At 38.5% G+C, this 12,333-nt stretch overlaps 1 protein-coding gene across 1 annotated transcript in view; it reads right to left on the reverse strand.

Annotated features, from left to right (window-relative positions):
• LOC103798723 (protein Hook homolog 3-like) overlaps nt 1-11,991 on the reverse strand; it is a gene marked incomplete at its 5' end in the record, with an annotated part of 13,566 nt that extends 1,575 nt beyond the window's left edge. Inside the window, 7 exons of the mRNA XM_009071007.1 lie at nt 93-164; nt 258-362; nt 1,705-1,805; nt 3,052-3,134; nt 4,069-4,103; nt 9,569-9,656; nt 11,851-11,991. Of these exons, the coding sequence (XP_009069255.1) occupies nt 93-164; nt 258-362; nt 1,705-1,805; nt 3,052-3,134; nt 4,069-4,103; nt 9,569-9,656; nt 11,851-11,991 (625 nt within the window). The remainder of the gene's footprint in view (nt 1-92; nt 165-257; nt 363-1,704; nt 1,806-3,051; nt 3,135-4,068; nt 4,104-9,568; nt 9,657-11,850) is intronic.
• Nucleotides 11,992-12,333: the final 342 nt, after the last annotated feature.

Genomic DNA, 12,333 nt, shown 5'->3' on the forward strand with positions numbered 1-12,333 from the left:
AAATGAATGAATACAGTAACAATCTAGCCAAGAACAACTAATACTGATAGTTTGTTTCCTATTTTTTCAATAAAAATTTGGGAGATTCTTACCATATTGTACCAGGCACTAACGATTAATTTCTCCTCCGTTTCCCTTTGACTTTTTGTTTTCTCATATTCTTTCTATAAAACATCAAAAAACCAATGTTTAATAACTAGTATTAGTCTCTAACTAAAAAACAAAGAGCATCTACCACAAAACATGAGGATTACTACCTCCAGGGAATGAAACATTCTGTCCCGCTCCTGCAGTTGATTTTTCAGTGCCTGAATCTCAGGAGCAGCACCCTGGTTCTGTTTAGGATCTAATGTGCGGATAACCTGTAAGAGAAAACCAGTTTGATCTTCATTAAACCTTGCAAAAGCAATCTTGTTAAGGAAGTAGAACCTTTCGAGTCAGGTTAAGAAATAAAAAAGTGACTTGAAATGTATCAGTAGTAAGAAGTGACACTCCAAAGTGTGAGAGAGAGGGACGTGCAATCTTAAGTGACTCATGTAAAACGATTTCCACAGCCAGAATGACAGAGGCTCTACCTCTCTCATCAACCATGACACATTAGAGCCCCTGAAAAGGGCCCTCTCTTACAGGACTGCGAAGCAAAACTACCTACAGGAAAAAGTAACATCTAAAAGGTTCAGTATTCCAGATTCACATAGCAGTTCCTAACTCAGGCTGCACTACCTGAGGCCACAGTAAAGAAACATCTTCTATAAGGTTTCTCTCTTTATAACTAAGGTTTTACTATCGCTCAATTTCTCCTGCTTAAGGAATAGCTGCTTTGGTCTTTAGGGATATTTGCCATGATTCACCTACCCGGTGAATGACAACCAGGTGCTGTCATTTCGAGATAGCCCTGTTAAGCCAAGAAGCATTCTGTGGCACATGCATCATCGTTGTGTTACTAGTAGGACGAAGGGACACCTGGTTACCTTTGTATGTGGCATCCATGATGCCCAGCATGAGTGCTAGCAAACAAAACTAAACCAACAACAGATCCAGAAAAATGCCTAAATTCCCAACCCTTCAGTAGAAAATGACTTAAAACTTTTCAAGAACCTCTGACTGCAACCCAAACTGGCCAAAGGAATGTTCCACACCATATAATGTCATGCTCAGTAGATAAACTGGGACAATTACCCTCAAGGTGGGCTGATCTGTGTTCAGGAAGGGGGGCTGGCATCAGCAGGTGGTGAGCAACTGTATTATGCATCACTTGTTTGGGTTTTTTTCTTCCCATTTTATTATCACTATTATTACTATTTAGCCTCATTACTGTATTTTACTTTGTTTTCAATTATTAAACTGTGCTTACTGCAACCTACAAGTTTTACTTTTGATTCTCCTCCTCATTCCACCAGAGTAGTGGGGAGGAGGAGTGAGGGCTTGAGTGAGCAGCTGCATAGTGTTTAATTTCCTGCTGGGCTTAAACCATGGCAAGGTACAAAGATCACTTTACGTGGAAAAAGCATCAATAAAAGAGTTATGAAATCAGGGTATCTTCTGCAGAATTCATCCGTATTAGGTACTGCAGCAATGAGAAGATACACAAAGAATGCACTGGGCCTTCCTTCTTGTTTATTGGTGCCTACAGATACCTCCTACAGAGTGGACATGTAACACAGTGTCAGAGAGGGATCATTAACATGGAACACATGTACTTACGCTTTTGGCCTTTTCCAAATACTTTTTGTATCGTTCTTCCATTTGCTTCATTTCCTCCTCTTTTTTCCGTAAAGCTTCTTGTAATTCTTCAATTTTAAGTGCTTTATGCCAAGAGATGCACACATTGGAAAACAACATCATTATATTATGCATATTTCCACGTCTTACAACAGCCATTTAAGGCACAACCAAAATAAATTTGAGTTAAGAAAAGCTCACATAAGGAACCTGATATAGCAGACACCAGTTCTAACTACTGAACAGCTCAGAAACACACTAAAAAATGTGTACTCCTGCATAACCTCATCTGATGGCTGTTTTGTACACAAATATTGCTTTTTAAAATTATGAAAAATAAAAAGAAATTGAACCAGTCCCATCACTGAACACACTTAGAAAATTAGATTCTATCTTGGCATTGCAATACAGATAAATATGATTTTTCCTATTTTATGTAAGAGGAATAATTCTTAACAGGCAGAACTCTTGCTTATATCTGCTAAACTGTAACACCGGACACAACTGATCTGATTCGTGAGATGAATACACTAAATTTAATTTTCCCCTCACATTTTCCTAACCAGCAATGAAGACAATTCCACTGCACAGCTTTTGCCTGTGTTGGCTTAAGAATGTGTCAAGCCACTATTATTTCTACATCTTCTATATAACTTCTCAGATCCCAGAAAAAAAAATCTGATGTTTTTTTCTATCTTCCTTGATATCTTTATGAATAACACCATTTCACCACAAACAGAAAAGCTGTGATTGGTTACAGTCTTTTGCCTTGTTCTATTATAAACAGTCTTGGGAAAAAATCTACACTTCCTCCTTCAGTACTTCTCATGAAAAAAAGTAGCAATAACATGCTAAAAACAACTAGATGTTTGGTTCCTGATAGCATATGATATATATCTTACATTTTCTTTGACCAGTGACTGAAAATTTTCTCAAATTACAAAATGTTTTAGAAAACACACAGAAGGAATATACAATGAAAGTAAAAATAACCTTGTGATGGCAGCAAGTATCTTCTAAATTAGGGTCTTAGGAGACATGCCAGTTCTGAACAGCTGAGGTTCAATGGCAGGTATGACAGTGACTTGGTATTCTACAGCCATTGTCATTTCTTACTACAGTGGTCTCTAAAAGGTGATCCCATGCACTTCAAGTGTTAGAAGCATCATTTTGCTCACCATAGTTCCCAGAGAAATTTGCAATATGCACATCACTTCCGTTAAAAATGTACATTTTGCTTACCTGATGCCTCCATTAGGTACTATAATTAAAGACCTTGCACATGAAATACTTTACAAAGAAAAGAAATGGATTGCACAGGTAACTCACAACTGTTATTGCATCTTGGTTCCAAATCTTCAATAATAGCTCGTTTCTTCTGTAGCTCATTGTTAGCTTCATGCAGCTTCTCACTGTTACAAACCACAAAAGCACACAGTGTTTTACCAATATTATTACTGTCCTTGACTGTGCATCGAACAGTATTTAAAAAAACCTCAGACAGCGATATATTTCTGACAGCAGGACTGATTTTTGAGGTAGGAAATGAGGACAAATGACAATGTCACCGTGGAAATGTTTGTTAAATAAGATCAAGAACATTATTGTGTATGGAGAACTGCAAAAGCAAACAGCTGCTTTCTCAGTAACTGTAAACTTAATTCAGAACTTACAGCTAATTGTACAATGAGTGCCTAAAATGAATACACATAACTGACATCAAATTGAGAAAGAATGGCTAAATCCAAAGGCAACAGAAACTTTTTTGGGGGGCTTGGTTGGGATTTTTCAGAGGCCAGTCAAAAAGCAAAGATCTCTTTGCATTTTAGGAAAATAAAAGATGTGCAAAAATAGCACAAAAAGATGATAGCACTTCCTAAAGTATTATCTTTTGTGCCATCATGTACATTCAAAAGTAAACCAATTTATTTTATTTATACTATGCTTTCCCCAAAACAAATTTACTTAGTCCTTTTGAGCAAAGACTGACTTACACAATGTGAAGCAATGTTTTCTAACCAACACGAAATTATCATAGAATCATAGAATTTTAGGGGTTGGAATGGACCTTACAGATCATCTAGTCCCAGCCCCCTGCCCTGGGCAGGGACACCTCCCCACTAGATCAGGTTGCTCAAGGCCTCATGGTCCTTAATTACTCTTACTGTTTTCACAAAGGTCAGATGAAAATAGTATCTGAACAGCAGATTCCCAAACATTCCTGAGTTACCTAATCTCTCTCAGTTGTGTATTTTCGAGATCCATGACATAGTAACTGCCTGCCTTACCATATACGAAACATGTAATTTCAAATGGCAAACAAAATAGGCAAACTAAAATACTTACAGATGTTCTTCGAGTTTCTTTTTCAGAAGGCTTGACTAAAACAGAAAGTTAAATGTTTTAATATATTGTGAAGCTTTAACATAATTTTCAAATTACTTTAGAACATGTAATTTTGACATTATAACCAAAATTAAACTTCTTTTACTTCAGTTTTAGATCACAACTGCAAAGCCACGCTTTGTGGTAGAAATCTTTCTCTCCACAGCTGTATGACTTTAATGAAATCAGAGCACTTTATAACTTTGAAAATATTTTCCCAGGAACTAGATCAATAAAAGCAAGATCCATAAATTACAAAGTTCTATGGAAGTTTTTTAAAAATTTATTCAGTACTTTCGTAATTAGATTTAACAAATTAATCTCAGATTGGAAAGTGCAGCAAAATTTGCAAGAGCTGTCCTACCAATATTGCATTGCAATTTGCATGAAGACATGTAGCAAATTAGTTGGAAGTAAATTCCCATCCCCATAGAAACTAGAAGGAATAGAGTGTTTTTAACTGGAGTATAGCAGAAATTTTACCTTTTTTCTGTTTCTCATCTGTATTGACTATTGATACATAATAATCACCATACAACTTACAGTGTTCCACTTTCTGGTTAAACCACATTTAAACAAGCTCTTTGAATAAAAGCTTTGAAGTAAATTTTCTTTTAATTTTAAACACCACTGCATACACAGTGAGTATCTTTCAAAAAAACATAAATCAAATAAATGTCTATGAACTGAAAGTAGTGTTAAGTAAATAGAAAGCCATACTCACAATAGCCTTGAGCAGAAGCCCATGCCAAGAAACAGAGATGACATTAGTATAAAGCAAAACAGCAGCCAACAGAAGAAACTATTTAGAAAGTCATGAACAGAAAAAGTTAAAGCTATGTATTTTTTCATGCATGAGCATTTTTTCCACTGTTCTCATGAGCAACTTAATCCTGTAACATTTTCTAAAACATACCACTAAACCCAAAAATATAAAATTAATAAGCATATTTATAAACCATTGTGCTTAAACCAGAATTTCAAAGGACAACAACTGCTACTTTGGAAAGTCAATTAAAAAGAAAAATCATTTGGTTAACAAAATGGAGGAAAATATGCAGCCTGTTGGGCTACAACCAAAATTAAGAGATGCAGGTGTATTTGTGGCATGATGCTGAACTGTGTTATAGCCACAGTGACTGAATCCAAGGCAAATGTAGAATCTTTAAATCCAAAACTGCCTTTTAGGTTTGTATTTATGCAGCACTAATCACATGGGAGGTTTAGCATGTGACTGATGGTCCAGAACACCATCAAAATATGAGATAAAATCATCAACAAAATTACTTTATTGCTTTTTCTCCAATGTTCTTTCAACAGAGGTTTAGACACCTTTCCAACAGAAGCAAATACTGTGTGCACTCAAAAAGCTTTTATCTTGGTTATGCTCCAAAATATTGTCTTTGATCACATTCCTGGGTCATGCTTTTTCATTACTTCCAATGAGATTTTCTTAATTGCACTACAAGAAAGGTAGGGAGCCATAAAACCAAACCAGCATGATGCTACTGACTGCACTGTCAGAAATCTGTAGCATCTAAAGATCTGCAGGTTTTGACCATTTGGCTTGTTTCTTTCCCAGTCCTCTGAACAACTGCAGCACCCCCTTTTCTGTAACTATAAATGTTTGTATGCATCCTTCTTGGTCACAAATCATTTGAACTGACACCATCACTTATGTCTGATCATTTAGTGGACTGCTGGCTGGCTTGGACAAGAAAGGGAAAAGTTGGAAGCAGTGTCCATTTCCCTAAGACTAGAAAATCAAAATTGAACTCAGCTTTTCTTCTGCAAGCCTTGTATTGACCTTTGGTTCAGCTTGGAACAGAAATAACTACGATTCTACATTGATTCCACTGGTATATTTCCCTACGTATTATTTGCCTAGTACTTGCACTGCTGTGGGAATAACCCCTTCTCCCATCCAGGCAGATCATATCTCCTCACAAGCAAGTGACAAACAGCAGAAACAGAAGAAGCAGAACTGAATTTACCCACAGTAATTTACCCAAGACTAGGAAAAAGTCTAAAACATAAAATGTGCTATTTTAGCCACCCAAAGACCTTGTAAGTATTTGCAGCAAAGCAGATAAATTCAAATAAAATACTCTAAATTACTTCTGGGTTTTCTGCAGTCTCAGTAAGCTTTAAAGGCACATTACAAATCCTCTGCTCTTAAAATCTACTTACTATAATTGTTGTTCTCTCATAGGAAGACTAGTTTCTGGAAAAAAATTCTAATTAAAAAAACCCCTTTATCTAATTCTGACCTAGCTTTTCATTTAACTTCATTCAAATGTTTTATCTGTTTGAAATAAAAGTGCTTTTCTATAACAAAACTGTAAAAATCAGCAACTGTTGATTCGCTAGTCTGCTTTTTCCTCCCACTGCAAGTAAGCTCCACCTGCAAAGCACCAGAAAAAAATTACAGTGTGGTTTTAGAAAACACGTATCCTCTTCAGTATTTAATTGCTATCTTTCTTTTACATTAAAAAAAAAAAAAAAACCCTACAGAAAATAAAGCCTCTTGGATATTTTTTTCTTGCTTACGCAAGCCAAAGGAACAGGTCTGTCCCTTCTTCAGGACTGAATTTGTTGTTGTTTTACATGTTAAGGTCACTGGCAGATGGCTAAACTCTGGCTTGAGATTAAGCTAACTTAGCAGGGTGAGGGAAATTGAGGCACATCACTTCAGAAAACTGCTTGACGAGACTGGTAATGCTGTGAAAAGATGAGCAAAGTTATAAACAGCACCATGAGGGGTGGTCGGATTTCACAGATGCTGAGTAATCATAGAATGGTTTGGGTTGGAAGGAACCTTTAAAGGGCATTTAGTCCAACCCCCTGCAGTTAGCAGAGACATCCTCAATTAGATCAGGCTGCTCAGAGCCCTGTCCAACCTGACCCTGAATGTTTACGTGGATGGGGCATTGACAACTTCTCTGGGCAACCTGTGCCAGTGTTTCACCAAAAGAGCAAAGTGGCTGGATTTCACAGGGAACTAACAGGGAACAGAGTTCTAGGGACCTTTTAGGGAAGTGTTGTATCAGTAACAGCATGTGAGGTCAAGATTGCAGATGCAACAGTACGAAGAAACATCACACATGGGATGGGTTTAGCATGACTAGGTCCAGTGGGGCAGAAGTAACTAAAGGCAGGGTGGTTATGTAGGAAGGGATTAGGGCAGAGAACTGAGAACAAGGAAGAGAAAAGATGGTGATGATAAGGCATGCAAATAATGTAGTCAAAGCTGCTCAGGGTAACTGTTGAGCAGCCCCCACAAATGACTAATGCATTCTGGAGGACAATAAGTCAAACCTATTCTGACCACACCAGACATGCCTGAGTTGATTCTGTAGTCTGGAAGACTGAGGTAAGGAAGCCTTTCTCTGGCTAGAGAGGCACCAGCCAGGATGGGCTAATCATCCCAACAGAATGTGTCAGTGCTCATTACAGCACTGATAGCTTTCAAACAGCTGCCTTCCACTGCGCCTGAAGATGAAATCAAACTACTTTCCCATGTGGACCTTGGCAAGCAGCATGTACCACTGCAATGACACTTGCCTGGGTTAGGACAGTACTTTCACTGCTTTTTGGGCAGGTCTAAAAATAAGTTCTACTTTAACACCAAACAAAACTCAAAAAAAAACCCTGAACAACAAAAACCAAAACCAAGCCTTCATCATATGCTTCTGGACTAAATTAAACTGGGGTTTTCAGCTTTCTAGGTTGAGCATATTTACAGTGTATGTATATAAAAATATGGATTTCAGTGCATTGTTACAGAAAAGTAGGGAAAAACAGAGGAAGCATATAACAATGATGCATCAATGAACTGTATGTCATGTCTCTCCTTGCCCTTTTTCTCACGCTTCTGAGGAACGACTCTTTTTGTGTGGGTATCTTACAGATTACTTAGACAGTCCCAGTACAAATTCCATCTACTTGAGCAGCTGGGTTTAACAATTGAGGTTTGCTCTACTTTGTCTGAGAAGTGACCATAATATCAGAGGTTACTGCAACCTCAACACTCCTCAGAGTCTACACTCACTCTTGCTTCCCTAGGAGTAGATGAAATCCTACACACTGGAATCAGCATAACAGGCCACGGGACTAGTGCCTATAAATCACCACTGGCATGGTCAGACCTACACAGAAGCCATGAGTGCAGGAACTGCATCATGACCTTGCCAGCTCTGATTTGACAAGGGCTGCCTGGTACACAGAGCAGGCTGTACCGTGGTGCTGTGCTGTTTCACAGAATCATCTCAGATGATGCCCTACATAGGCGGCAACTGTAAGCAAGTTGCAGGCACATCCTAAATCACTGCCCCAATCAGAGCCTCAAAAAGGTACACAATTATAACTGCATTAAATAAAGCTGACTTCAATTAGACAGGGATCAGTTATAATACTCAATATCTGAGAATAATTTTTCCATATCCTTTTTCACCCTGAAAAATTTTATTGTGGCCAATAACCAAGACAACAAAGAACATTTCAGAATGGATCGATTTTAAAATGCATTTTAAAACACATTCTAAGTTACTTATAAAAATAATCTTATTGGAACTTGACTAGATGTTTTACTTTCATACAGTTTATTCTGGAATTAAAAGGATAAGCTGAATTAAACACACTCTTAAATTACTATAAGCTGCTAGTAAAAACCTCTACTATTTTATATAAATTAGTTAAAACGAAACCACAAAAATAGAAAGCAACACGTTACAATTTGTTGCCAATTAGCAACACAATACACTGAGATTGTGACCATACACTATGCATGTACAGTCCAACAGACCACTGCTTTCAAGAAAGTTCTAGAGCTTCTTTTATCAAACACAGGAGATGACAAACAATTTGTGAGTGGAAGACTGAAAGTTGTTTTCCACACTAACTCTGCTACAATATGTATCCTTACATATAAAATAAAGTTAACTCTATATACGGAAACAGAAAATGCTGCATCATGTGGAGGGCCTAATTATTTGACTTTTTGTTTCATTTTGGTCTGCCTGACATTTTCCATAATGAGCTACATTTATATCAACAATTGCAGAACTTCCACTGCCTGGAAAGGCCTTAACTTTCATCAAGAAGACTAAACCAAAACTTCAGATACTTTATTCATGGAGAATCAACATTTCCTTAAGTACTTGTAATACCCTCTATTTCTAATTTAATAATTTTAATGCTAGGTTTACTATTGGAACAGAAAAAAATATTCAAATCAAATGTATTTGACACCTTCTCTATGAAGGATGGTTTTCTTATCAAAACAAATGTCTTACATCCTAGTTAGAGAAGCACAATTTAGCGGTAAGACCATACAAGTAAATCTGGAAAACTACTAGAAATGTCTGTTTGCATATTTCTTTTACATATTTTTTTACAGAAAGGTGAAAGTTTCGAAAATGGTAACTGCTTGAACGTAAGTTTGATGCACATTTCTACTTACATCTTCAGCTTTTGAACCTTGATCCTGCAAAGATTTTTGTAGTTCTTCAACCTGGGACTGGACTTCTAGAAGTCTCTGATTTACCAATCTAAGAAAGAGAGAATATTTGCTTTTCATTAAAAAACAGCTGCAAGAGGAAGTCTAAGATTTTTAGCACCCAATGTCTTCAGGTTAACCTACATAAGAGATGCAATACTGTCATTTATTCACAAAAAATTTACAACAGTAGTTAGAGCTCACAGCAGTTCAAGAGATTATAACCTAGCATCATCTAGAGCATTCCGATACTCTTCCATGCATGGAGAAATCCTTTCTGTGTACATGAAACAAGAATTTCTAACGGTCAATTTTACTGCATGACAGCTGCTAGCTTACTACCTTTAGACAGTCACAGAATTCCTACAAATCTGTAGGTTGGAAGAAATCTCCAGAGGCTGTTTAAAGCCAACTTTCTCCTTAAAACAGGTGCCCTTACAGAAGATTGCTGGGAGCATGTCCAGTACCAGGTTTGGACACCTTTAAGGACAGAGGTCTAACAGTCTCTTTGGGCTTCTCTTCTAGAGCTCAGGCCAGAAGTCCATACTGTGTGTGTTGCCTCTTGCCCTTCCACTGATAATCTCTTGAGAAGAGTCCAGCTGTCTCGACATCTTCCCACCAGGCAGATGGAGATCACAGTATGATCTCCTCTATGCCACCTTTTGTTTGCTTGAACAAACCCAGACACTTGCTCCAGTGTCTCTCATCTTAGCAAGTATTCTGCTGCACTCTTATACATCCACGTCTCTATTGTACTGGGGAAGCCAAACTTACATGCTATGTCCAGATATTGTAAAGTACTCACGAAAGGTGCACAATCCCTTTCCCAGACTGACCGACTGCACCCTGGTGAGGACAGTTCAGATCACAGTCATCTGCAAGGTTCTCAGTTTGCTGCCCACTAGGACACCAGAACTTTTGCAGCAGAGCTGCTCCACAGCCTACTGGTCCCAGCAAGGGACAGGGCTCCCACCTGCTCATTTCTCTGAACTGCTGAGCTGCTCTGAGTAACAGCTCTCCCTTTCAAGATATCAATCACTCCTCTCAAAGTGGTGCCATCCTCAAATTTGCAGAGTGTAGTCCCTCTCATTAGTCAAGTTGATAATAAAGGTGAAGAACAGCACGAGACCTGGTATGGATGCCTGAGGAACTGATTGCCACTTGGGTTTCGTACTACTGATAATAACACTTTAGACACAGCTGTCCCAGCACTGTTCAATCAATTTTCTGCTCACTTTACTGTCCACTTACTCAGTTTACATCTAACTATTCTGAACATATGGATCCCATTGGAAACTGTGTCAAAGGCTTAGCTAAGCAAAAGCTTAAAGGCAATAGCTAAGCTAAGTATTGTCCTCTGTTTCACCCTTCTTCACATTTGCAATCATGCTATTGTCAAGACAACTGGATTAGTTTGGCATGATTTGTTCTGAACAATTTCACACTGCCCTTTCCCAATTACTTTCTTGTCCCTCATGCAGCTGGAAACAGATTCCAGATGGATTTGCTCTGTGAAATTCCCAGAAAGCAAGCTGTGGCTGACCAGTCTCTTGTTGTCCTTTAGACTCTCCTTCTTGCTCTTGAAGGTTACTGCAGTATTTATCTTTTCCCAGGCTTCAAGCACCTTCCCCAATCAAAGAGGAAGATAATGGAAGCCTAGATAGAGAGCAGCCTACATCAATACCAGCCAACTACCATGGCATGCCCAGACACATGCTGTCTGGTTCCATGGATGTCTGTATGCTGATGGGCTCAATCTAGCAGGGTCAGCTAGAGCAAGCTGCTCAGAACATATCCTCTTGGGTTTTAAATATCGTCAAGGATGGAGACAACCTCTCTGGGCAACATATTCCAAGTGTTCAGCAGCACTTCCAGTAAAAAAAAAAAGTATGTTCTTACATTTAGATGAAACAAAAAGTTTTAAGCTTTGCCTACTGTCTCATGCCATTACTGAGATTCACTGAGAAGAATCTAGTTCCACTCATCTGCTTTAGACTCTTCCATCAGATACTTATAGGCATTGATAAGATCTGACCTGGGTCTTTTCTTTCCCAGGATATATAATCTCTATCCCTCAGGCTCTACTCATAAGAAAGATGCTGCAGTTCAGTAACCACATCCTCATGGCCAATCACAGGACTGACTCCACTAAGTCCATATCTTTCTTGTGCTGGGGATGTCTCTATTGGACACAGCACAGTCAAAAGTATATGGCACTCAACTGAAACAGAGGACAAACATCTTACCTGTTTTCTGTCTCCAGTTCATTCTTACGTAAGTTTGCATCATCAAGAAGGCTCTGCAACAAGGCAATCTTTTCATTGTCAGAACCTTCTTGGTTCAATTTTAACATCTTGTTCTCATGCTGAAGGCGAATGAGTTTCTCCCTAAATACATAAAACAAAATTTTGTAGCAAAATGAATGCCAGTGGCTATAACAAAGAACTGTCCTGGGTTCCAGTTTGGGGGATATCCAATGGTATGTATTCTATTATCATCTCCACAAGCTGTTAAAGCAGGTGGGGCAGTGATCGTTATCACCTTGTCCCTCCCTCAGGGGGCTGTCTCTGATTAACCCTCCCAGTGATCCTCATCCTTGCCCCATGGTGAGGTGACTCACCCCAGGAGTGTGGAGCCAAACATGCTCACAGGTATATAAGCTGGGGTTTGGACCAGCACAGGGAGCCCTTTGCCTGCTGGATTCCCAGAGGACAAGAGCTGCTGCTGGA

This window comes from Acanthisitta chloris, unplaced genomic scaffold (genome assembly GCF_000695815.1).
Source record: "Acanthisitta chloris isolate BGI_N310 unplaced genomic scaffold, ASM69581v1 scaffold6140, whole genome shotgun sequence".
Taxonomy (NCBI): domain Eukaryota; kingdom Metazoa; phylum Chordata; class Aves; order Passeriformes; family Acanthisittidae; genus Acanthisitta; species Acanthisitta chloris.